Raw genomic sequence first — 27,628 nt, forward strand, 5'->3', positions numbered from 1 at the left:
CTTAAATTTTTTCTTAAGGTTAAGCATGTGCTCAAGCCCCATGAAGGGTCTACAAAGTGAACCACATGATTATATCTTGCTGAGTCAAGGACTGAATGCTGGAGGAGGCTCAACACTTTTGAAAGTCAGACCATTTATTTAGAACTTCTTCTTTCATACAGCTTGACCAGGTAGCAATGATTACAAATTTGTATCTAGATTTGATAGCCGCATATTGCTGCAGCAGTGAGCTGGAGAATGTACTTCGGGCCCTTGGTGAAAGAACAAAGGGGGCACTCAGATATGATGTGCCTGTTGAACACAGTCGCATACAGGTGTTTGCCTCATTTTCCATTTAAAGAGGGTTTGTCCACATCTCCCATGAGATGTGTATATTTAGAACTGTGGCTTTCAAAAGGCCCTAGTGGAATTAGGCACCCAAATTCCATTGCAATATGATGGGATGTGGGCATCTGAGTACATTAGGCCCCTTTGCAAAGTCCAGCCTAGGTTCCTTACTGTAGATTTAGTATCAAAATTTTCAAAACTGGCTGCCTACAGTTAGATTCCCAATTGCTAACTTAAGTGCCTGATGGTTTAGGTGCATTAGTTTGAAAATTGGGCTTGCGGTGCATTTTGTCTTCTAATATTAAATTTTTTTAGAAAATTATTAACAGTAAAAAAAGCTTGCTGACTTGTGTGTATGCAAATAACTCCATTTCTTCTGAGTTGATAATCTAATAGGAAATAAGAATCTTCGCCATTCTTTCTTATGGCCAAACCAGGCCATAAAGTATGCTTCTCAACATGACTGCAAAGTGTTGTGAATTGCATGAACGATCATATATGGACACTGAAAAATAATCCTTGTGAACATTGTGTTATAGTTCCAAAAATATATTTACAGTCTATTACAAAGATTACAAATGGAAGTGTCTATGTAACGGGATTATGCTAATTAAAAGCTTTTTACAGATTTTCTTCAATAAAGGCAGAGGGAGAAAAAAATTGGTATAATCAAACTGATTTTTCTAATCAAACAAATAAATAAAATGGAAAATGTAACACTGTACAGGAATAAAAAAAGGGGGGAGGGGGAAGAGGAATGATCCATTTGAGTTTTCTGTAGCTGTCTTTGGTCCTAAATGTGGGAAAACACATTATGTAGCACTGAAAATACATGTTCTTTTGTGATGCTCTGCAAGTAAAATAGAAAAATATAGTGCATTTTCAATGTATTCAGAGCTCACTACACAGAAATGTGTGTACAAAACAAGACAGTATAAATTAAATTTACAAGTTTTACAAAGGAACATTTACAGTTTTTTTGTGGATGCCCACATTATCAAACAAGACCAATTATGACTGATCCCTGGGATCGTTCTCTATCAAAATCAACAGAAGCAGCCCAATTCTCTTTGGAAGTTCAGCATTTTACTGAAGGGGTAGTTCACGATTTTCATAATTTCTGAAAGCATCTCTCTCTGATGTGTATACATTCCTGCCATATCTGTAGCCACACTTCCTTATTGCTTATGGTACTTTAATGTTTTAGTAAAATAAGGTACATATATAAATAAAAATGGCGTAAAAGTTTTTAACTGAGCAAGTACTTTTGCGCTCGAGTTCCCAAATGAATGTCTGTGTGTATGGTGTTTGTGTGAGAGCAATGAAAGCTAGTAAAAAATGTGAAAATTCTGAACTGCCCCTTGCCTCATGCTCTACAGTTCTAATATAAAAGGTAAATCCTTATTCTCACAGCTGGACTGCACTCAACTGAAATGCATATAAAATATATGCCAGCCATTTCGCTCAGATTTGCTAATGCAGAGCATTGAAAAAAATGTAATGTGCTCAGATTAAAATAGTTAGGTAACACTGGAGAACTGCACCTGACTTCTGAGGCACTCCTATTATCATCCACTCCATAAAATACCTCAGTAGGTTTACACTTACGGATCTACTCCTTAGAAAATCTCACCTTAAATCTAGTCCATTAAAATCATCTTGCAAACAATTTGTTAAAAGTGCCTAGAACTACTTAGGGGTCATTATTGCTTTTTTTTCCTTTTTTTCTTTAAAAGATAATATATGTTTAACCTTAAAAAATTCTTTAAAAAATATCAGAGCTCGTAGCAACTTGCATTTTCTTGACTCCCTGCCAGTTAGCAAACCATGTCAATACAGTGTTGATTTAACAGAATAAAATGGCATAAAAAGGGATACCAATGTTTGGACAGATATATGTTGCTCAGTCATGCTTCTTACATTTCTAAAAATTCTAGTAACCTTTCAGAGGTACCCAGTGTAGTAATGTGTCATAGAATTAGCCCTAGAAAGGTCCAGAGATATAAACATCATACTAAAAGAAGGTCTTTATGAAGAATAAACACAAATGATTAAAAAAAGATTCTTAAATCAAGATTTAAGGAAAATATTTTGCTGAATTTAACAATAATATCATGATTTTATCTGACAAATATATTCTTTTTTAAATTCTTTATGTACATTTTAAAAAGTCTATTAGATAAAAAGGAGGTTAGAGAACTCAAGGTGTTTGTATGTGTTTCAGGTAGTACTTTGTTTATTGTCACTGCTGTTTGCCTTGCCATCAGTGGTGGATCCCAATTCCCTTTTAGTAACCTCTGGTGGCACTTAGGAGTTCAAGTCTGTAGGTGCTTCTTGTAGATCTTCTCTTCACTGCAGGAAGGACCCAGGAGATCAAGTGTCTTCTAGCAGCACTTCATGTATACTGAAGGCCAGTGCTGTTCTCTCAGTCCGTCACCTCCCTCATAAGGGAGAAATATCTATCACACTTGGATGCCAGTGCCGTGTAAATGTAGCATTTGTGCTCTCATAGTCTGAATGCTGCTCATAATTTTCTTCTGATGACCAACCAACGTGATCCCTAAACTCATCACATCACTGGGAAAGATAAATGTATTCATTATTCAATGTACAGTGCACTTATATGGGATAAAGCAGTCACTTAAAACTGAGTAGTACTCTGGGAACCCATGTTTGAATATACCAAAGCTATACTGGAGCCTCGTATCAATACTGTGAATCATGCTTAAAACACTACTCAATCTTTTCATCAGAAATGTACATTTCCCTAGTTTTGGGAGTGAGACGAGATTATTTTGCATCATTTATCATGTGTAACTGTTCCTATGAAGAAAACTCAGTGTAGGAAAACATTCCTACTGGGATGCTTTCAGGATAAAGTCACTGTATAAGGGGAAGGTTACTGTGACTACATTGTGCCCTTTAGAGACATGCATGTAGGAACCCCCTGCATATGGATCTATCGCTGCCATATGTTAGGTGGAAAGTAGGGTAGAGATGCTTCCATAACACCATCCCCACTACGTTCTGACCTGCAAAGCCTCTGTGGGAATAGGGTGGAATGGGTAGGGCCTGGGGCTCTGCTTCCTGGAAGCCAAGAAGACCTATAAGAGACCGCAGAGCCAATATAGAGGTACACTCGACCTCCAGCAAATCTTTGTGCCTCATGCTAACCGCCTACTTCCGTTGCAAGGATGCAAACCCCTTTCTCCCACAACACAGACAGCACACAAAAATCTGTAGGACATTCTACAAGGGAAATCTCAAAATCTTCCATTCCTTGAGATATGCTCATTAGCAGGGAGTGATAAGGGGGTCGGGGTGGTGATTTTCATATAAATAAAAAAATGGGCTACAGTCTCTCTGAGAGTCTAGCACATTTGTACTGCTCAGGTGGCCCCAAAATTCAAACACTGGCCATAGCTGGGCAGCTAAGAATCCCCCCTTTTAGGGGGAGCTCTCAGCTGGCATGGGCAGCTTCTAAGCCTCTTGCCTTCTCAGCCCTAGCATGAAGACATGCCAGGAAGGAGAAGGGGGTTGTTCTCGTTCCACTGATATCCTCCGTCAATTTTCAGTTGGCAGACAGTCCTAAAATGACTGTTACTAACTGGAATAGGTTACAGATGCTGCTGGGCTGCTCTAAACTACACTAATTGTGCAGGGCAGAGAATTAAGAAGCCTTGAACTGCTTCCTGGATTCACTCTCCTGTGCTGAGTAAGCCTCAGTGAAGGACAGAATCTCACCCTATGAACTGAGTTTGTACTGGGTCTAATACTTTGCAGTTTAATATTATTTGGCTTTTACTTAGAAGGTTGCTAAATGTAGGTCAAACATGCCCAGGGCCAACTTACTCAATAGTCATCCTGGCTACTGATTCAAGAGAATTGTAGCCTGCTGCTGTGAAGTTATCCTTATATCTTTCCATCTTAATAGCTTGTAACCATTCTCCTACAGAGCAGAATGTGGTGAAATCGGGAGTGTTCTGGTCCAGAAGAGGGCTAATTGGTCTAGGCAGAAGAAAACAGTATCATAAATTGTTTCTTAAAATAATTAAACAGAAGGGAGTATTTGGCAGAGTTAGAGTCAAGAAGGTGGGGGGTATTAAAAATTCCTAAGGAATAGAAAATAATAGGGTCAAATATTCAGTTTCACCTGTTCTGTTAATTGCTTTGCCATGGCTAGCAATGACGTATGTAACAGTATTTTGCAGCTTTTGGTAACTTTCTCCTTAATATATTGTAATGCACGACAAAAGTTCATTAAGAGTGAAATCAACCTGATGGGCTACTGTTATCAACTGGAAATCAACATTCTTTTTTTATTATCTGTGGGGCTGTCAAGTGATTAACAAAATTAATCGCAATTAATCACACTGTTAAACAATAATAGAATACCATTTATTTAAATATTTTTGGATGTTTTCTACATTTTCAAATATATTGATTTCAGTTACAACACAGAATACACAGCAAACAGTGCTCACTTTATATTTGGTTTTGATTACAAGTATTTGGACTGTAAAAAATAAAAGAAATAATATTTTTCAATTTACCTACTACAAGTACTGTAGTGCAATCTCTTTATCATGAAAGTTGAACTTACAAATGTAGAATTATGAACAAAAAAACTGCATTCAAAAATAAAACAGTGTAAAACTTCAGAGCCTGCAAGTCCACTCAGTCTTACTTCTTGTTCAGACAAACAAGTTTGTTTACATTTGCAGGAGATAATGCTGCCGGCTTCTTGTTTAAAATGTCATATGAAAGTGAGAATAGGTGTTCTCATGGCACTGTTGTTGCCAGCGTTACAAGATATTTATATGCCAGAAGCGCTAAAGCTTCAAATGTCCCTTCATGCTTCAACCACCATTCCAAGGGACATGCGTCCATGCTGATGACGGATTCTTCTCGATAACAATCCAAAGCAGCGCAGACCGACGCATGTTCATTTTCATTACCTGAGTCAGATGCCACTAGCAGAAGGTTGATTTTCTTTTTTGGTGGTTTGGGTTCAGTAGTTTCTGCATCAGTGTTACTCTTTTAAGACTTCTGAAAGCATGCTCCACTCCTCATCCCTCTCAGATTTTGAAAGGCAATTTAGATTCTTAAACCTTGGGTTGAGTGCTGTACTAACTTTAGAAATCTCACATTGGTAACTTCTTTGCATTTTGTCAAATCTGCAGTGAAAGTGTTCTTAAAATTTTTACTCCTGAAGGAATTCTGCATCACTGCGTGTGTGCAGAATTCATGCCCCCCACAGATTTCTTTTCTTCCTCCCAGAAAAATGACTTCTGACGGGGAAGCAAAGAGAAGCCGCAAGAGCGGTCACGCACCCTTTTCCAGCAGCGGAGGCAGGTTGGTTCAGGCACCGGAGTAGCCAATAGAGACATAAATCACCGCAGTCGTGTGTGTGAGAGAGACACTCTGTTCCTCTCGCTCACTATTGTAGCACGCTTTGTGTACAGGGGCAGGGCTTCGGGGTATTTCTGAGGAGGTAGGTGTGGGACAGGCATTATCCCCACAGGCGGGGCAGAATATAGCAGCCTGCTTGCTTAGTGAATTGTTCCCATTCTCTTTGTGAATTCCCCCAGGAGTAAAATAGGTATAAAAGTTTTAAAGCTCCTTTACATTGCCAGACTATTGTAAAGGATGGTATGGCCTTATAATTGCTTATGATGCTTTAGTGATCAGAATTGGTCTAAATTTTTGGACTAAATTGTGAGTTTGATTCCCCAGCCCTCACTTGGTCTTCAATTGGCTATGATGTAACACCGAGCATGTGGCTGCATATATTTGTTGACTAATAACTAGAAATAAAGGGTTAAACCTAGTTACATTACTGTTAGGCAAGGGGGTTTGGGAATTTTCTCCAATGCTCCCCACCTCAATTCTCCATCCATTTTATAGTAGTTTAAATAAATTACCAAAATAATTGAAACCAGAGTGATTATATTGTGTTATTTTGACAAATAAAATATGCAGAATTTTATAATATCATGCACAGAATTTTTAATTTTCTGCTGCAGTTTTTTTGGTGCAGAATTCCCCCAGAACTAGCTATAACATGAAATATATGGCAGAATGCGGGTGAAATAGAACAGGAGACATACAATTCTCCCCCAAGGATTTCAGTCACAAATTTAATTAACGAATTATTTTTTAACGAGCATCATCAGCATGGAAGCATATCCTCTGGAATGGTGGCGAAGCATGATGGGGCATACGAATGTTTAGAATATCTGGCATGTAAACACCTTAAAATGCCAGATAAAAAAGTGCCATGCAAATGCCTGTTCTCACTTTCTGGTGACATTGTAAATAAGAAGCGGGAAGCAATATATCCTGTAAATGTAAACAAACTTGTTTGTCTTAGCGATTGGCTGAACAAGGAGTAGGACTGAGTGGACTTGTAGGCTCTGAAATTTTACATTGTTTTGTTTTTGAGTGCAGTTATGTAACAAAAAAAATCTACATTTGTAAATTGCACTTTCACGACAAATAGATTGCACTACGGTACTTGTATGAGGTGAATTGAAAAATACTATTTCTTTTGCTTATCATTTTTACAGTGCAAATATTTGTAATAAAAAATAACATACACTTTGATTTCAATTACAACGCAGAATACTATATATATGAAAATGTAGAAAAACATCCACAATATTTAATACATTTCAATTGGCAGTCTATTGTTTAACAGTGCTATTAAACTGCAATTAATTGTGATTAATTCTTTAAATCATGATTCATTTTTTTGAGTTAATCGCATGAGTTAACTGATTAATCAACAGCCATAATTATGTGTATTATAGTAGCACCAAAGAAGATCAGTGTCCTGGGTACTGTACAAGCACATCATAAAAGACAGAGTCCCTTCCCCAAATTGCTTGTGATTCAGATAGATAAAACAGACAAAGGATTGAGGGAAACATAAAGAGAGAAAGTTGCAGTGACTTTCCTGAGGTCACACATGAGGTCAGTGCCAGAGCTGGGAACTGAACACAGGTCTCCTGACACAAGATAACTGTGACTGAGTAACTCATGGGAGCAGGCAAGTCATAAGAAAAAAACATTGAAGTCAGACCAAGGAATTAATGATGAAATGGCTGAATGGAATTAAAAATAGTCATGAGGGTAAAAAGGAGAGTTCACTCTGTAGCACAGTATAAAAAGGGTGGCTATATAGACATTGTATTTAAGCTTGGCAGAATTTGATTCTTTTATATAATTTTGACAGAAAATATCAATGTTTATTTTTAAGCATTTTTTTATTTTTATTGATTACATTTTCTCAGTTCTGGGAAATTGGGGGGGGGAGGCGCTCAGACAATGGTAGGATCAGACAATAATTATTTAATGACAGCTGACACTGAGATTCAAAAAGTTAAAGCTTTTTAACCACTGAAACAAAAATTGTCAACATCACATGTCAAAATAAATATCCTTAAATCAAACTCTAATTAAGTTCTCAAGCTGCCTTTTTCTCATTTTGCATTTGTAAACATTGATTATTACTGATGGAAATATTTTGTCATCGGTTTGCGTGTGAGCACAGTGAAATTGAAGTTTACCGATAAAAATCAAATTCTTCCAAGCTTAACTGTATTACTACTATTATTTTTATTGCAGCAGTGCATAGAGGCCAGGACCCCGTCATGCAACCACAGAGACAACGATGGTCCCTGCCCTGAGGAATTTATAGTCTCAATAGACAAGACATACAAGGGGAGGGAGAAGAGAGGCAGAAATGGGATAGAACATACAAGCAGAGTGAACAGAGTGATGGTTTGCCAACAGGATGAATTTTAGTGGCAAGATTTTTTTTTCTTTTATTTAGTATTTTTGTTTTAGTTAAGTCATTTTTGTGTGGATTTTATTTTTACTGAATGACATGTAGGGGAGAAATGGGGAGAGAAGGAACAAAAAGGGAAGGAAAAAAAGAGAGTAGCAGAATGAGCAGCTGGACGGAGCTGGAGCCAACAGCTAATCAGAACACATTCAGAGTCAATATATATTCAGAGAATTATAAATCCTCACTGGCAGTTTTCTTACCTGCTGCAGGTTCCAAGAGGGGTTTTCAAACTGTTTGGGTTCCGAATCATTTTGTCCAAAATACCAACTATCTGCTCAAACTTTGGCCTTTCACCACGTTCCTTTTGCCAACAGTCCAGCATGAGCTGGTGAAGGCCTGCTGGGCAATCCATGGGTGCTGGCAAACGATAGCCTTCTTCAATTGCTTTTATAACCTAATGGCCAGAACAAGAGGATTTCGTCAAGGCAGAAATATTTAGAGAATGAATTTTAATAACTGGGAAAAAATCAAGCAACTAAATTAAGCAGTCAAAGCATTATGAAAGCAGAGTCTGTTGTTTTGACACTAGCATTCTTGTTTTCATATAATACCCTTGATTTTTATCTTCCATGATTATTAAACATATTACTCTATGGTGTGCAGAACATGGTTGTATAACCTAGTCAAATCAGCAGCAGGGAGCAACAATTAAATTCACCTAGGGTGCAATAGATAAATGGATAGATGGAGATATTCTAGAAAGCAATATTATTTGCCCAAAGGCCTTTGAGAGAGAGCATGCAGTTGAAGATTGATTTGTAAATGGATATGAGTCTGTGCATTTACCCACAAAATCCAAAAAGCCCAAAGACTTTAAAAAAAATCAGGAAATATTTAGTGGACGGGAATTATTAAGATGAAAAATTTGCATTTTATGCCAATCTGTGTTATTAGAGGCAAACAAGCAATCTGAACACAATGTGAAATGGCATTGTGAGGCCTGGCTGGCTGATATCTTAATGTAACAGTCTAAAGCAAGGTCAGACTTAATATGAGAAGGTGGCACATGGTGATATGAGGGAGGACATAATGTCTGAAGCAAGAATTACACCCACTGTTTGACTTCCTCAGTCAAGTCCATTTGGATTTAAGAGAAAGATAGAAATGATTAAAGAAAAATCACAGGAAACTGCTATGCACCTTGCGGGCAGGATAAGAAAGCATGTCAGGAAGCAATGCAGAAAAGAAAGGCTTATAAAAAAGGGCTAAAACACTGTTCATGGGAGATTTCAAGTACAGTGACATTGACTGACATAACTGTATTAGAATTGCTAAGGAAGGGTGCTGTTTCCTCTCAGTTTGTAGAGAAACCAAGATCAGGTCTGGGCTTAGCCCTATGAAATGAATCTGCCGTGATAAATAAAAGTTGGTGAATATCCAGGGTTTAGTCAACACAATAACTTCATCTATAAAATACTCCATAGGATGTGTGAGAAAGTGCAAGAGCACTGGACTGCAAACTAAAGGCAACTGCAAATGCAGAATGAACTTCAGAAAGTTGGTTGGAATCAATGGTTGTATCAGAATCTTTTACAGAGGGGAAGTGAAGTCCCTGGAAACATGGTCTAATGGAAATGGCCCTCATCAGAGATGTGTTCAAGACCATGCTCTGCCACAGACTTCCTTTCTGACATTGGGTAAGTCACCCAGCCTGTGTGCTTGCGTACTCTATACGTAAAATAAAGAATAGCACTTCCATACCTCAGAAGGGTGTTGTGAGAATAAATACATTAAAAACTGTCAAGTTCTCAGCCTCTTCAGTAATGGAGGCTATATAAATACCTAAGATAGACAGTGATGAAGAATACTCAGAGATAGTACAAGTGCCACTCAGATAACAGGAGGGTGAGGGGACAAATAATAGAAAGAGTTGTACTGTATACACACAGGGAAAATATTTTAAAGAGTAAAAGATAAGATCCATTAGTAAGATTTAAGGGGAAAATCCTCAAATTTAAAAGCAACAAATGATTCAAATGAAAAAATAAGCACTATTCTGATATCCTAAAGAATGAATACAGGAATTACAGATAGAAGAAAAACACACGTCAAAATCTTCTTTTGTATCTCTCGTTATAAAAGTTTTAGGTCAGGCTTGTAGAGACAATCAGTGAATAATAAAAATGCATCCAGACAACACCACCACAGCCATTAAAAGGTTAAAGGGATTTAAAACTGACAAGACTCCTAGGAATGACAACATACATTCAAGAGCTTTAGAGGAAGTGGCAAATGAAATGAGAGGCACATTAGTAGGTATTTTTACATGCTCACTTTGTTCTGGAGAGATCCCAGAAGATAGGAAGTGACTATGATAATGACATTATTTTTAGAAAGGCCTTAGGGATGCAGCAGGACCAGTTTCTTTGACATCTGGTATGAGCAAACAAGTCTGAAAGATCAAATTGGGAAACAAAAAAGGATGGATTTGGCTATAGCCAGAATGGTGGGAGTAGGAACAAGGTGATTCCCAAAAGATTAAAAATGTAGTCTGTGCGTGTTCAAGATTTAAAGAACTAAACTGACGGTTAATAGCTAAAATTTTTAGCAACTTTCGTGCCTTTAAAATATTACTAATATCTAAGGGGAAAAAAAACAGTTCTAAACTAGATAACAAGCAGTAAATAAAAAAATGAATGAATTAAGGGATTTTTTTCTATAAACTATATGATTATAGTTTATAGAAACAAATATAGCTAATCGAATACAGCAAGGATTCATGCTAATAGCACAGACTTGTATCACTTACATTTGCCTCAATTCTCTGTCCCTCCATTTCTGTGCTTGGCCCATTGTTTCTTTTAGAAACCTTTGTGCTTCCCAAATTCCCAGGCTGCCTGAGGACTTGCCTAGTCCTAGCTTCAGATAAGGAGCTATCATCTCTGGGGACAGAGCTGTGTTAATTGGGTACTGTGATGCTTTGTTTGTTGTAACAGGTCACTGCCAGGGACACTCCTTTTTTAAAATGCCACAACAAAAAACAGTTGAGCAACTGAAGGAAAAACATCCATTTGCAGGGCTACATCCTGCCTTATGAGGAACACAAATATGGAGAAAAGGGAGTGTAGTGAACAACTCCTTCCACATAAGTCCACCAGTAGTCCTCTACAGGTCACACACCAAAGCTCTAATGGGTACCAGAGAAGGGTTATGCGCAGTAGTTGGGCTAGTTAGTGACTATTGTTTGCTAGTTTTGGCAGCCAGGGTTAGGAACACACAGGCACTGTGCCTGCAGAAAGGCGGCGAGCAGGGTTCTGTGCCACTCACCCTGACCCGTCCTGCTGTGCAATTGCAGGATTGCTTTTGGGTTGAATGCTCAGCTAGTACTTCTCAGCTCTGTATGGATATATCCATTGAGAACAGGAATGTGCTTAGACAGTCATGATTGTGTTGCTACGCACAAATCTATCCAAAGGCATTGAAACTGCTAGTATAGGATAAAACAGTATAGTAGAGGCTAAAAAAACCCACTCCAAACTCAGCAAACTTTATGAGGCATATTTTTAAAGGAAACACAGCATGGCCTGTAATTCTGCATCCATACTCAATTGTAGGCACAAATGATGCATTTAAGTGAACAAACTGCTGACAGTGTCTGCAAATCTGGTAAAGACACATTTAAGTGTTGTCATTTGTGTCTGCAGTTAGTTGTAACTGTAATTCATTGTGGGTAATTAGAGGCAGTTTTTAAAATTTAGCCTCACGGGTGAGTCTCCAGGGTTAGTTGGTGTGCATGTGCACACAGTGTGTTCGTTGTAGGGCACACCTGCATATCACAGTACACATCAGTGTTTGAAATTATTTTAGTAGGAATTTATAAATCCTTAATCTACATGCTAATTGGGATATAACTTGTCATTTCATTTCTTTTGTCATTGTAAGGATTTGAGATTAGTGTTTTTATGAACAAGGATAATTTACATGCTTCCCTCAGCTGTTTACAACACAAGGAAATAAATTAAAAACATTTCCAAAATTCAGCAAGAAGATACTGGATTTTTTTTTCAGTTTTAAAGTTTTTCTTTACTCTTCCCTGAAAGATAGGTAAGCTTTGCCTTTGAGGTATCTTATATTCCTGTCAGACCCCTTTTATGTTTGACTCTAGTACAGAAGGAAGGTGTCAAAAGAAATGAAACTCTACTGGGCATCTAGGGAATGTAAATATTTCTTTTTCGTTGCCCCAAGGACTTGTTTGCCCATATTTTGACAGTCCATGAAATCTTTGACACTGAGACCTGTCAAATATTAACAACTTTGCACTCTGCCAAACTGACTCATCATTTACACTTTCATATTCTTTTTTTTTTTTAAACTCTGATGTCGAGCATTCGATAAAAAAACAAAACAAAAAAATGAACAACTAGGAATGAGAATCATTCTGGCATATGTTTATGTATAGAGTCAGTGTGAACAAATATCCTTGTAAGAAATTCAAGATTAATACTATTCTGTGCTATTACTGATGACCTGCTGCTTTAGGTCACATTTTATACAAACAAGAATATTGTTAAAATATAGTGAAATTGCTAGAGTATGTCATTAACTGTTGCCTTGGACTTTGGACAACTTTTTCCACTTGACTAACCATAATTATGCGTTCAAGAAACTAAGAATTCTTGTTTGAATGAAAACATGTCATTCTTGCTAAGCTTAATGTAATAAAATAAGAAGTACTTGTCTGTCTTATCATTTCTGGAGCCCCAATCCTGTTTCAGACTCATGATATAAACCTAAAACCCATACTTGTGTCAAAGAAAATGACACAGTTTTAATGTTGTTGGCTAAGTAATCATCTATTTAATTTTTCACTATATAAAAATCCTAGAATATTGATACAAAAATTATTATGCATTAAAACAAGTTATGTCTGTGTGTGTAGAAAGAAAAAAAATTGATATGAACATTTATTGATATGTACACATGTATGCAACCATACAAATATAGCAAATGTATAGCTTACATCTTGATTTGACATGTCCCAGTAAGGCCGCTCTCCATAAGACATTACTTCCCACATTACTATTCCATAACTCCATACGTCACTTGCTGATGTAAATTTACGATATTGGATGGCTTCTGGAGCTGTCCATCGTACTGGAATTTTCCCACCCTATTTAAAAAAAAAGATTTGTTTATAAATAAAATTTCCATAGTGTTTTTCTTAGGGGCATTTTTACAATTATTTCCATTAATCCTAGCACCAAAATTATGCTATTCTCAAAAGCTGATCGATGTTGGAATTTTCAATTTCAAATGGGTCTCAGGGAATTAGGTGTTCAAATCCCACTGAAATTTCTTAAGGCTCCTTCGAAATCCATGTCCGATCATGTAGGGCCAGATTGTCATTAGTATTAATGTGACATAAGTGCCAACTCTAGCCCACTGTGCGTTCTCTCTGGATTGTTGTTCCAGTGAGGGATCAGCTCCATGAGGCAGCTATTATCTACACCATAAGTGAGCAGGGTGAGGGTAGGGAGGAATGGGGAGTGGAGCTGGCAGGGCAAAAAAGTAGAGGAATAAGCTGTGTCCTATGAACAGCTATGGCAAAGTGATCCCAACCAGGAATAAGGGAAGATCCGGGGGGGGATTGTTACCCCTTATGTGGGAGTAGCAGCAAAGTTTCAGTCATGCCTTACATTAGTTAGCTTTCAGGTGAGATTAATTCAGCTCTGAAAAAGAAGTATACCTGGATTTCTGTGTAAATACTTTTACTTAGCTCAAAAAGGAGATAAACGGTTTTATAAATCAACCTTCCATATCCATTCATTCAGAAAATTATAAAGAGATGCGTGAGACACTAAAGCCAGTAAAAAATTCCAAGAATTCTCCCCACTAGAAGATTATGTTATTAGACATTTACTGAAAGTTATTTAAAGCCAGGTTTCTGAAGACAACTTGTAACTCCCTTGGACTACTTAGCACCTCTCAGGCCATTAATGTATTTCCCTCAACCATATCTGAAAGAGGCTATTGCCCAGTTTGTAAAAAGATCTCCTAACCCCTAAGAAATATTGTCAAATGGCTGTGTTTCTTACTGTAGTGGTGTAGACAGCTTCTGGATCATCTTCTATAACTCTGGACAGGCCAAAGTCTGACACTTTACAAACAAGGTTGCTGTTGACAAGAATATTGCGTGCTGCTAGGTCCCTGTGTACATATCCCATATCAGCCAAATATCTCATTCCGGCAGCAATTCCTCTCAACATTCCCACTAGCTGAATGACTGTAAATTGCCCATCATGTTTCTGAAGGGAAGACAGAAGCAGCACACTTGGTTAATGCACTTGAGGGGGAAAAAGAAAATCAGCTTTGCACACTTTCTTCACTCTAGTCACTTATTACCCCAAAGGCAATGCATCTCAGGGCAAAGCAATCCACTTTAAACCAAATTGTATTTGTTTTAGCCACAAAGCAGGACACATAGTTGAGAAAGGCCTGAATAGCTAAACTTTTAAAATTAATGGAACCTGTTAAAAGTTATAAAAGCCTAATTAACTTGTGACATGACAGGTTCTTTTTATATAGCATGGTTTGTAACTTGCCTCCATGTTCGTCACCTTTTACAATGATCAATATATATATAAAAAAATAAACTGTATTACACTTTTGGGATCAAAGCCTCTGTTTATCCTAAATACTGAAGATTTATTTACAGCATAGAACTTATCAAGGAAACATCATCATCTTTCTGCTTTCTCTACCATCTTGCAAGTCATTCTACATTTTATGGCTTCTACATGTGGAATGCTAACATGGTGAAGACATTGCTTGGCAGTTCTGAGCACTCACTCAGCAAATGCTAAATTGTCAAAAAGTAGTTTTTCTTTTCCCTTCATTCTTCTCTGAAGTATTGCTGTACTTCATTTAGGGATTCCTGTGCAGTGACTTCGACTATGCTAAAAAAAATAAACTGCTACTCTAAACAAATGTGTTCACACGATAGGGCTTCAGGTATTGTGGTATTAACCTCAATCTACGATGGTAATCAAAACCACAATTTCTGTACCACATTGGATCATTTAAATGCCAAGAAATGTATCAGTTTGATCCTGTCTGGTCTTCTGATTTCTAATCTGATTTTGCTGGGACAATTTAAAGATCTATTGGTGTTTGCCATGTTCACATTTCAAGACTGCGAAAATGTTTTATTATGCTAAATTGGTAACATACATAATATATATTTTGAAGTACTGTACATATTTCCCTTAGGTACTCACCCTAAGAAATGCATCTAGGGCCCCATTCTCCATGTATTCTATTACAATCATGACTGGTTTCCCTAAAGGAAAAGAAAGGACATTTTGTTTGAAAACCCATAATCTGAACTGAGTGACTTTTTCTGATAAAACACATATTGCTCCTATAAAAGGGCTGAATAGTTGAGACCAACATTCTTGAAGCCTCCAGCACTGTTACTGAGCTCTAAGTCCTTAAATGTCTGCATGGAGCATGGTCATGATTCGCAAAATTAAACCATACAAATCAAAATGTCAGCGTGTTCTCCTGACTCCTGCTGTGTGACGAGGACTCTGAGAAAATGACACTTCAGATAATATGAAAGGACATAAGAAACCTTATCTTCCGGCATGGTCTTTGAGGCTAATTGAACCTAGAAAAATAGTGTATTTCAAAGTACTCCATCTTTTAATCATGTGTGCATCTTAATTTTTTCCTCAGGTTGTAGCATAAAGAATATTGTTTTAGTTAGTTACGCCTCGGGAGAAAATCCATTAAGAGTATGCAGTACATTTCTAATTTGAATCTTTGACCATGGACATTATAGCAATTACTGCCATTTTGCTTATTATCTGACTGATACATCTAGTCACTACTTACCTCTGGTAACTACCCCTTCTAAATGAACAACATTGGGATGGTCAAATTGTCCCATGATGCTTGCTTCACACAGGAAATCTCTCCTTTGTTTTTCTGTATAGCCAACTTTCAGGGTTTTGATGGCTACTGAAACATCTCGCTTGCCTGGAAGTTTCAGACGCCCACTGCACACTTCACCAAACTCTCCTAAAATAAAGCAGATTGACTATGAATGACATTTCATTTATATAATATCCTCTCTGGGGCCCTCATTCAACATGGCACTTAAGAACATGCCTAACTTGAATCCCATGAATAGTCACATTGATTTTAACTGAACTACTCAAGAGCTTAAAGTTAGGCACATGCTTAAGTTCTTTGAGGAATCGGGTCTAAACAGCAAACATTTTATGTCAGTCTCTTCCCCCCTCACCCCCCAATATTTGTGTCTTTATAAAATATCAGTAATTTTTTCTTTAAATATGTAAAATAAAATAGTTTTGTAAAGGATGATGGATTTCCTTGCTTTTTTAGGCCTGATTCTTAACTCATACCTGTTTTCGAGTTACTTCTAATTTATACTCATATGAGGTCAGAATCAGGCTGTAAAGGACTGTCAAAAAATAGAATAATCACACTGAAGTTTATGAAATGGAAGATATTGATTTAATTAATCAATGAAATGGGTAAATTCTCTCTCCCATGCCCCAACATCAAAACCTTTCTCATGAAAGTTTCACAGAAACCAAAATGCTCTGTTTGATTAAATGATGAAAGTGCATATTTGTTCCAAACAGCTCTACCAGTCAGCACAACAGGAACACACACACACACAGTAAAACAGCATGCGTTGGCAAGGTCTAAACGCCTTCACAAACGCTGCTTGTCCAATCAGAATGACTGCTAAAGTTGGTCATCTGGCAGAGGCATTCAAGGCCATGCCCATAGAAGGCCCCAGAAGATATGTTACAGAGTGTGTAATACTCACAGCCAAGCATCCACTGGCTCAGCATGTCACCAGGGAACTGGGTAGAAACAAAAGGCTATAGTGTAGAACAAAGACTCAGCACAGTGGCACCAACTCCTGCATATAACAGGTGGCATCAGCAGGATGGCAATGACAAAGTTAACAAGAAAAATCCCATAACCCTTGTGAAAATCAACAAACACATGCTCACACAGCACTCATCCAAGACAGGCTCAGTATTCTATCCTACCATAATAACTGAGGCACACTGAGAATTCTATGGTGCTTTTCTGACTGTCCCTAGCAGACGTTCTATAGTCTTCTTTGCTGTGTAGTAAAGCAGTTCCTTTGTGTCTCTGTCAGCCTGCTGTAAGAGGTATACCTTCCCTTTCAATCTTGCTAGCTAATCGCATCCACTGATTTGGACCACAGCTAAACCCAGCAAAAATGACACTTGCACCACAATAGAACTCTGCTTCTAATTTACATGCTCCAGAAAGCCCACTTTACACACTGAAAAGAAACTGCTCTTGCTTATGTGTGTACAAATCCAGAGTAACTCCACGGATGCCAACAGTTATTCTGGATTTACACTGTTGTAAGTGACAGCAGAACTGGATTTCTGTCTTAAATTCCACCTCGTTTACATGTCATGTTTTTCAGGATTTCGCTCAAAGTGGCTTGACAAATATCATTTCAGCCTAATCAAAGGAGGAGCCTTTACTTGAACCTGTTGATGTGGTAGTCTCTCATCTCAAACAATGGATTAGCAAACCAGCAAAGACCATATTTACTGATTGTACTGTGCCAATCTAGAATTTAAAACCAGCAGCATAAAGAGTAATGCTGTACTGAAAGAGATACTGTTGTTCTAGTATCATGCTAAATGCCACTTACTTAGGGCTAGTCCAAACTAGAAGCGCTACATTGGTGCAGCCGCACATAAATCCACGAGGGGCAGTAGCTATGTTGGAAGGAGAAGCCCTCCCGCTGACATAGTGCTGTCCATACCGGTGCTTAGTCGGTGTAACATACGTCGCTCGGGGAGTGTGGGGGTGTGTGGCTTATTCACACCTCTGAGCGACGTAAGTTATACCGAAGAAAGTGGTAGTATAGACCCAAGAACCTGATTCTGATGCCTTTACTCATGTTGAGTAGCAGCTTACTGCGTAAGAAGTTCTATTAATTTCAGTTGGGTTACACCTAAAGTAAGGTAACATTCATCATGTGTATGGGTACCTAAGGAACATGATTCTGAGAGTGGAACATTAGCTAATTCTAAGTGCTGTCATTCTTTTTTATAGCCTAAAACTTAATATTTGTAGAGATATTTTTTTAAATAGCAATGTTACACATAATATACAGTGCTTGACAAACCATAGTAGGGTGATTGATAAAGTATTCTAACAATACTTGATAAAAAGAACAGGAAGGCAAAGGAATGTTTCCTCCAGGAATCCAAAGTATTTGATATTTTTCTTACCCATGAAAACTTAATTTCACTACATCGACTAGTGCAATAAAAATGTCACATATCTCATTAATGCAAACAAATGAAACTGCTTTTTTAGAGTATGAACACCACACCGCTTAAGTAGGTGGTAGACAGTTCAAGAGGAAGAAAAACAATGTAATGCCAGTACAATTACAATCCGGCATGAGAGGTAAAACAAGAACTTTTTTGTACTAATAAAATATATTTATTTTTTTTAAAAAGGGTAGAACAGTTGCAACAAAAAGTTTTAAAGGAGGATTCTGTTCTATTAAAAAGGCCTCATTAGACCATACATTACAGGCTGTATCCTGCTTTCTTAATGCATGGAAATCAAGGGAACTTCTTATGTGAGTAAAGTGAGCAGGATTTACACTAACATCCAACCTCTTTACTCTGACAAAGAACAACAGGTAAAAACATTACTTTAAAAAAAGTAATAATATTATTTGTAATTTTTTAAAAATAAATCTGGAATTAGAAGCATACAAGCTTTTAATCCCACACAAGCCTCTTTATTTTTCTATAATTATTTTTTACATTTTATAAGCAAGTGCAGCTTCATTGCGCTATTCGCTCTGGTAAATGCAAAAAGTTCTATACCCGAGGTATAATTATTTGCCTGTCATTATGATGTATGAGTTTTGATCCCAGCTAAATGGAACAGTTGAATACAGAAGCCACAGCAGCCTTACCTGCACCAATCACACGCTCAATTTTAATACAAGAGGCATCTAGCTCCTTGGCGAATTGATGGACAGCTCTATTTGGGTCCTCGTAGGTTTCAGGGTCAATGTAGGTTTTGGTGCCTGGAAATTTAACTGTAATGATGTAAGAAAGCATGACTGTGATGAAGCAAAGCACTTATTGTGCAGTCAGCCCAGGAATTTCATTATGCAGAATGCTCCTTGGAACAGTGAACCTGCTTCCATGCCACCTGAATCAGAGCAGCTTTAAGAGGCAACTTTAGTCTGAGGCATCATCTGTAAGCTTCCTCGCACAAGTGCATGATCCTTTGTCATTAGCAACTATATCTGTGGCTGGAAATGTGAAGTATTTCATAAAAGTAATGAATATTAAATAGTTTTCAATGGGTGAAAAGTAATCAGGGATTAAAGTAAGAGGGAACTGGGAGGAAGGAAGGGACAGCTCTCCCTGCAAAAAAATGTAGAGAGGAGTCACCTCCTCCTCTCCTGGCCTGGGTAAGCAGCACTCTCCCACAACTACCCCTTGTCTTTGGATGGGAGATGAGAGCTCCCGCTCCAGTTTCAATATACTTTAACAGAATTTAACAGTGTTTATAGGCTACCGTTACAGAAGCTAACCATCATTTCATAGGCCGCATTAGAAGGCTGGCTACACTCCTGAGCTGGTGTGCAAGGGGACAGCAGGAACATCCTTACTCTCTGTGGGCTACCCACATCAATGGAAGAAACACAGGATGGGAGAGCAGATTCTGTGGGATAAATACTCCCCTTCCCAAGCAAGGGAGTAAGTGGGTGGAACCTTGGATCCAGTCCCCTTCCCGCATGCACCAACTATCTCAGTTGAAGATGTAGGGGGCACCAGTTATATGGCTGACGCAGTTTGCGTCCTTCCTGGAGCAGAGGGGTAACCAAGGGACAATCGGTTTCTGCTTTGCTCCTGGGGCAACACAACTACACGTTGCCCTTTGTTCAGGACTTGTGGTAAAGCCAAAATAAGTTTGAGGGTCCATACTAAAAGTCTGTTAACCAAATTATTGTTATGGAAGAAGTTTGGATCCCAATCATTACAATAATTGGCTGCAATCAAATCAGCCTATTTAAAAAGATATAATAATTGTTCTCTATATAAAATTAGGGAAGAATGTTCTTATTCTAACAATATTGAATTGCTGAAATATTGAGATGTAGGAATTGGATCAGAAGTCAATACAAAACACAGATAATTTAAGGGTGCTATGCAACCTCTTAGTTATGTATGAATCTATTGCAAATTTTGAAATGTAATTAATAATAGCTCAGTTAGTGGTATGTGTTAATATGTTTCAAATAAAATCATTAAAAAAGATCATATAATGGAAAAAGGCAAAAACAGATATAGGAAGTTTGAAGAGCCAAATGAATATACCAAATTCCTGTAGAAATTATTTAAGATTTCACCTCGAAGTAAATTTTTGCTATGATCTGTATTTTGACAGATTTATTTATAATCTTAATGACAACGTTTCAAGTTTCTGAGCAGATAAACATTTATTTGTCATTTAAATGAAACAAGAAGATCAGAGAAAGAAAGAAGAAAACAATAGGTTAACCTCCTCTATTGTGCTTTCAGGCAGGCAGATGGAGAATGAGCCATCCTCTTGTGTCTGTGATAAGGGCCTGGATTGGAGGTAACCTTGTGAATCTCAAATGGGGCTCTGATGGTTCTTTATTCAAGCTGTCATAAAACATTTTGACAGGCCAAAGCTATCTTGGCATACCAACGTGAAATAGTGCTGCTGTGGATTCGAACACATTGTTAAAAGAAATGGTAGGAGGAAACAAAATGTAAATTGGAATTGCTTGACAAAACTCCTCCATTGTGCTTATATCTTTAAATGTAGCACTTGGGGCCATGGAAAGTTGAGGGGGATTGAAATAAAAGATTGGACATTCTATTAAATGCAGTGCTCTAAAAGCTAGTTAAATGGTTGCTTTCAAGTTACTGTGAAAATTGAATCTGTGTCTTAGCACATAAGAAAATTGTCTGGATACTAAAGGAACAAAAGGACACCAAATTGTAAATAGCTGGTGACCACAGTGTTGTGTTTTATCGCACGGGGGATACAGTCATCAAATCAAATTAAATACCAAACTTTCCATCAAAAACATTAAAAAATAGCTTGGTAAAAAAGTAATTTTTAATATTTCATCCTACAGTATTAATAAAGGCAGTGTATGTTAACTGTTCTGACATATTTTCTAGTTATTGAATATTAGATAACTAGATTTCTTGAAAGAAAGAAAGAAAGAAAGAAAGAAAGAAAGAAAGAAAGAAAGAAAGAAAGAAAGAAAGAAAGAAAGAAAGAGAATTTCCTGATTAGCTGCTGAATATTAAGCACTAGCTTCCTCATCAACCTTTTTACATCTTCATTGAAACTTAAAATCTGAAAATGAGCATTCATAATTTATATTGGGGGAAGGAATTCTTTAGCTGGTATATTCTTTTGCCTTTATAGCCAAAAAAAAAATGCAATTGATTTCTCCCCTCCTGGATAAAAAAAGAAGTGGATCTTTTCGAGATGTATAAAGCTTATATTGTAAATGAAAAGAGGCAATTTTCAAATCCGTCACCCTCTAGAGTAGCTACAGTTAAATAGCGTTAGATTTGTGATGCATTTTTTAAAAATAAGCTAGAGTGCAGGCTATGTGATAATTAATCTTTCTCCCATTTATATTTTCCACTTCTTATGTACAATATAGTAGGTTGTCTGATTAAGGCTGTAATGATGTCACCATTTGATTTAATACACCCTGCACATAAATGAAGTGACTTAAGGTAGAGACACATCCAAAACTCAGGGAGTCCAAGCTGACCTAATATTGTTAGACTAGAAAGGTCAGACAGAAATCTTGACACAACTTCAACCTGAGTCTTTGGCTAGCCTTACTAATTTAAAGAGTTTTGCACTAAGAAGATGCTAGAAAGTAAGGTTTGTGACTAGTAACTGCCTCATTCACTATGTGATACCAGACCCTGATAAACTACTGACACAGTAACTTTAACACAAAGCAATACAGGATTAAAAAATGTATTTTTGTTAGCAGACATTTGTAAGAATGAACCTATGACTAGTGACAGTAAGTGATAAAGATAATTGGTGGCATGGTAAGAATCAACAGAGTATTCTATTGATATTTAAATTACAAGTTATGAGAGGATACTGGCAGAATCAGAAAATTATTTTGTATCACAGCTTAAAATTAGAGCTGGATAGGAAATGGTTTTCGTGTCCTGTGAAAATTTTTGAGTTAAAAAAAAAAAAAAAAGCCTGTCCTAAATTGTAACAAAAATCTTAAAAAAAGAAATTGTGAACTGAAAATAATAATCATAAAAACAAATTCTGTTTGCATCAGTTGTAACATTTTTTCCTTTTTTGATCATTTTTTAAGTTTTTGAATTTATTTCTAATACAATTAGCTTATGTTTTTAAAATAAAATGTTGATTCCAATACTGGGTGAACAGGTATTAGGCCAATCTTTCACCACTGATTTCAGTGGGAGCAGATTTTAGTGCTATTTTTGCAACGAGGCAAGCGACTCAATGCAGAGATTGGGAATTACAGAGATGAGCCTTTTTCACATAATTTTATTTTATTTTCTATTAATATTACGATCTACAGATGTCAGTGACGCAATGTTCACAGTAACAGAAAACAGTTCTTGACCAGAACAGTTTCACTATTGGGGTGACACAGTGACCCTTACTTTCTTAATCAGAAGCTTGCCTGAGGGAAAGCTCACACAGTCACTTGGCCAAGGACCTATCAATTTACAGCATCTCCAGGGGGATCATTAGGATGGTGTGAAACAATTATTCAAAAGAAAAATGCAGAATGGGAACAACAGTATATCACACAAATGTACAGAAATAAAATGCATGGCATGAACAATGTTGATTATAATCTGTCTCCTTTTCTGTGTAGGTCATATATTTTTATCGTTTCTAAATTCACACTTGCTGTTTACACAGCATTTCAGATTTATTATAGCCCTTTCTATTATAGCCCATAGGAATGTGATTTTGGTATTGTCTATATTCCAGTACTGCTAGTCCAAATGTCTTATAATTGGGTTGCAAATTCCTGAGGGGTGGGGGGGAAGCAAAACACTTACAATGAAAGTAAAGTTCTTCATCCCCTTCTTGATCAGCTTTGCTATAGCCACAGTGCCTGAAAAAAAATAAATAAAATAGGTCAGTTTTACAGGAAAATAATGATTTACTGCATCATATTTAAAGTTCTACCAGATTGGAATTTTTGGAAGTTAGCAGCCTAACTCCAACAGGCATTTTAAAAATATCCCAGCTGTAATTCTTTCAATAACAGGTTTTAAAACAAAACATGAACAGTTCCAATCAAAAGGCTTTTGTATCTAATAATTGCTGGGAAGAGTCCTAAAGGCTTAAACAACAAAATTGCAGTCCTTATTAGAAACTTTCTGTGATGCTATGAGCAAAATAGCCTGAAGATTAAAGAGTCTGAAGAAGGAGAGACAAGGCTGGTATTTTTGACATGATGCTGCTCTTAAATTTACTTCTCTGCCTCTTGTCCCCAAAAGCAAGTGTTATTTGAATGGCTGAATAGGTAAAATGGCAAGTTCTCTATGTGTGAACAATTCAACAGAAATAGCACACTTCAACGAAAAAGATCAGAGAAGCTGCAAATATTTAGAAGACACCTACTATAAGACAAAAATAATTTCTTAAACTAACGGAGTCCTTCCAAATGTAAAATAAGTGGGCTAATTTGTCATCCTATAATGGAATTTAGAGCTAAATTGTCCATATTAGATTATACATTGCTTTCGTTTCCATTTACAGATTCTAAGATACATGCTGGTATAATTCCAAGGACTCTACAACAGCGGGGCCAGAAATGCTGACAGCTAGACAACGTACAGTACCTTCGTCCAATGATGAATCCGAACACCATGAAGACCAGAATGATGGTGCCTGCCACAGCAACCACAGCTATGATAATGACAGGATTCTGCTCACTGGAAACGGCTGTGGCTACAAACAGAGCAAAGAGCTACAGATTAACTCAAAATATACTGTAGAAAGGAACTGCAAAGGTTAAATAAACCCTCATAAATCACAGACAGATCGTTTACCTCTTCTGTAACATGAAACTTTGTACAGACATTAAATGTTACGATAATGTTGGTCTAAAAGAAAGGCATCTATCCTAAGTTCACCAGAAATGTTGTGTGAGTTAATGAGTATCCAGGGGGAACAGGACTTTACAAGTGAGGCTGTTTTAGTTGAAAGCACACAATAACTATTTTCTAGGACTGGACCCAACCTAAAGGAGCCCTATGTGCATCAATTTCTGAATCATCATGTTTTTGTCTCTTGTGGATCATTTTCCTCGCTATAATTATCGTTACCATTATTTATCATTTGTTTCCAGATGCACCCACTGTGCTAGGTGCTTTCCAAATGCAAGAGAAAACACAATCCTTGCTTCAAAGGACTTACATTCCAAGAAATCTGCACATGATTCCATTTTTTTTTATTCAGTGACCCTACTATTGTTAATATATATGTCAGGTTAATGTAAACTGAGGATATAAGCACCCTGCTTGAGGAACCTCTATGTTTGAAATTTATATGGCTTGCTCACCATATATTGAGCGGGCCACATGCTCAGAAAGGGTAAATCAACAGAGTTCTACTGAAGTCAATGGAGCTGTGCTGATTTACACCACTGAGGATCTGGCCCATGAACTTTAGACTCAAGTAACAGATGTCAGGCAACATTGTTGAAAAAAGCATTTTGGAAGTGAGTCATTTGGAGGCAGTGGAGGGATAAGAGCAAGAAAGTGTGGCAATGGCTCATTTAATACATCTGAGGTGGTACTTTTATATGATTAAGTAATAATATATATGATTATATGATTTGTACTGTTAACTAAACAAGAATTGCTGGAGCCAAGGCCCTGTGAGTTCCACAGGTCTGGGGCCACTGAAATGACCTCAAAATCAGGTTCCTGTTCCAGAATTCCCATGGAAACAAAACTCAGATATTCTTTGCTCTGTTTGGCAGCAGGTGAGCCAATCAGCATGATTCCTCTGCTTCTTACAGTGGCCAATACCAGTTGCTTCAAAAGAAAGTGCAAGAAACCACTCAATAGGCAGTTATGGAATAAACTGCCAATAAGTGACCTTTCTTCCTAACTCTCCTAAGTTTGGAAAATGCTTATTCCCTGAACAATGAGGATACAAACCCTTTCTGAACTATATTTTTCAAACTTCCTATCTGATATAAGTCTGGAAGATCTCATTATTCATATACATGTCTACTCTTTAATCTGGAGCACATGAATGTCTGTTGCACAGTGCAGAGAGGCAACAGGTCCTCCTGGTGGGAGCACGGCTCTGAAACTGAGGAAACCCGGGTTCTATTCCTGGCTCTACCCCGCCCCGTTGGGAGACCTTGAGCAAGTCACTTCACCTCTCTGGGCTTCGCTTTCCCCACCTGTAAAATGGGGATAATGATACTAACCTGCTTTGTAAAGCACTTTGAGATCTACTGATAAAAAGCATTAAATAAGGATGAGAAGTTATTAAAGGTAGTCATGAGTAACTATGATTTGGGTCAGCTTTGACAAGCCAAAGGGTTAAAAAGTTATGGAGATGCCTAATGGACTACCTCTGTAGTGGATAATGGGAATATATGGAGATGGACTTAAACTTCTAACTGCCAGTTATGGAGTAGTTATTTGCACTAAACCTTCCTTGATTGCCACAGTTATGAAGAGGATAGAGTTTCCTATCAGAGCCCATAATTTTGAAATGCTAATTCTAGACCAAATAGATTTCACTTTGCATGCTTGTGAGATAGATAACTCATTAAAAACTACAGTTGGATGCCTGGAATATTAAATAATTGATTCTGATCCCAGTCTATCCCCCTCCCTCCCACACACAGTGGAATCCTGTGTAAGAAGGGTTAAAACAGGCTCCCCACAAAACCTTTCTTTGATACTGAAGTCCTCAAGTGTGTACATCCCCATCTAAGAACAGGCATCCCTGTCTAATGCTCTGTCTGTGGTGAAAGATCCCTCAAACAGTGTGTGGTCTGATAAAAGCAGGAAGATTGTAGCTCTACTTCACAGATGTCTTCATACATTCACAAATATTTAGTTCCTTTTTTTCCTATCAAAGTTTTGATTAAAATATCAATATATCCAGTTTTTCAACCAGCTCGCTATTTATTTCTGTTTGAACTCAAGAGTACAATTTAGGAGCACAATATATTCCATATACTTACTGGAATAAATAGTGCCCATGAACCTCTTCAGATCCACTGGCTGTAAGTGATTTAAACTATCTTTCAAATAAATCCAAGAAATCAAAAGACAAAATGATCATTTGAGGGATATCATGTAGATTTATAACACTCCCCAGGGGACTTGTGTCTCTACAAATCAATGAATGACTTATAATGATTCATATACTTTGATCTGTGACATTCAGAATACACATATCTTCCTTTACAGATAATCTTAAACTCCTTTTATACAAATATATACAGCACGGAAATTTGTGTTTGTAAAAGGGTCTCCTTCTCCCACTACTGAACTGCTGCCATCCAGAATGGAAGATAATATCTGTTTTAGTGAGTACAGCACCACTGTTCACACAGCAATTTGGGATAATAAGTGAAAACACATTTGAAACTCGATGGAAAATTTAGGTGGGCAAAATATATTTATCTGAATTTGGATGCTGAACACCAGGGTTATCACCATCACTATTTCAAAAATGTCATTCATGGGATCTGATCTCTTCAGCCAGATCCAAGAACCAGCTCAAGAAATCATGTGGAAGATGGCACCTCAGCAGTAGAGTGACTAGGGTGACCAGATAGCAAGTGTGAAAAATCAGGGACCCTTTTTTTGGGGGGGAAGAGGGTATAGTTGCCTATATAGGAAAAAGCCCCTAATATTGGGATGACTGGTCACCCTGACAGTGGTCCACCACCACTACTACAGAACACTAGTGTGCGTCTCACTTTGATAAAAGCAACAGAGGGTCCTGTGGCACCTTTAAGACTTCTGTTAGTCTTAAAGGTGCCACAGGACCCTCTGTTGCTTTTTACAGATTCAGACTAACACGGCTACCCCTCTGATACTCTCGCATTGATGGGAGTCACATACAAATTTATCTACTCAGCTCCCTGAAGCATTGTGAGTTTTCTTGGAGGTCTCCCTTCTAAATGCTACCAAAGCCTCAATTAGATTAAATTATGAAATAGAGTCACAGAGTTTAAAGCCAGAAGGGACCACAAGAACATGTCTGCTCTTCTGTACATCACAGGCCACCAACATCACCCAGCACCCACACACTAAACCCAACAACAGAAATGAAACCAAAGTGCTACAACCCACAGGAGACTAGACTATTCTGTCCACAGGCAGAGAA

General features: G+C 37.5%; 1 protein-coding gene across 9 annotated transcripts in view; it reads right to left on the bottom strand.

Moving 5' to 3' along the window:
- Positions 1–860: 860 nt before the first annotated feature.
- EPHA7 (EPH receptor A7) overlaps positions 861–27,628 on the bottom strand; it is a 175,901-nt gene continuing 149,133 nt past the window's right edge. For 7 of the 9 annotated variants that reach the window (XM_065588208.1, XM_005301151.4, XM_065588211.1 and 4 more), the window contains 10 exons: positions 24,103–24,211; positions 23,314–23,369; positions 19,149–19,274; positions 16,016–16,201; positions 15,397–15,458; positions 14,215–14,424; positions 13,140–13,289; positions 8,380–8,573; positions 4,180–4,335; positions 861–2,904 (listed from right to left, as the gene is read on the bottom strand). In XM_065588208.1, coding sequence (XP_065444280.1) covers positions 2,790–2,904; positions 4,180–4,335; positions 8,380–8,573; positions 13,140–13,289; positions 14,215–14,424; positions 15,397–15,458; positions 16,016–16,201; positions 19,149–19,274; positions 23,314–23,369; positions 24,103–24,211 — 1,364 coding nt within the window. In that variant the 3' untranslated portion in view covers positions 861–2,789. The remainder of the gene's footprint in view (positions 2,905–4,179; positions 4,336–8,379; positions 8,574–13,139; positions 13,290–14,214; positions 14,425–15,396; positions 15,459–16,015; positions 16,202–19,148; positions 19,275–23,313; positions 23,370–24,102; positions 24,212–27,628) is intronic. The other 2 variants (XM_005301153.4, XR_010599541.1) reach the window with 2 other exon arrangements.

The sequence above is a fragment of the Chrysemys picta genome, chromosome 3 (genome assembly GCF_011386835.1).
Source record: "Chrysemys picta bellii isolate R12L10 chromosome 3, ASM1138683v2, whole genome shotgun sequence".
NCBI lineage: Eukaryota > Metazoa > Chordata > Testudines > Emydidae > Chrysemys > Chrysemys picta.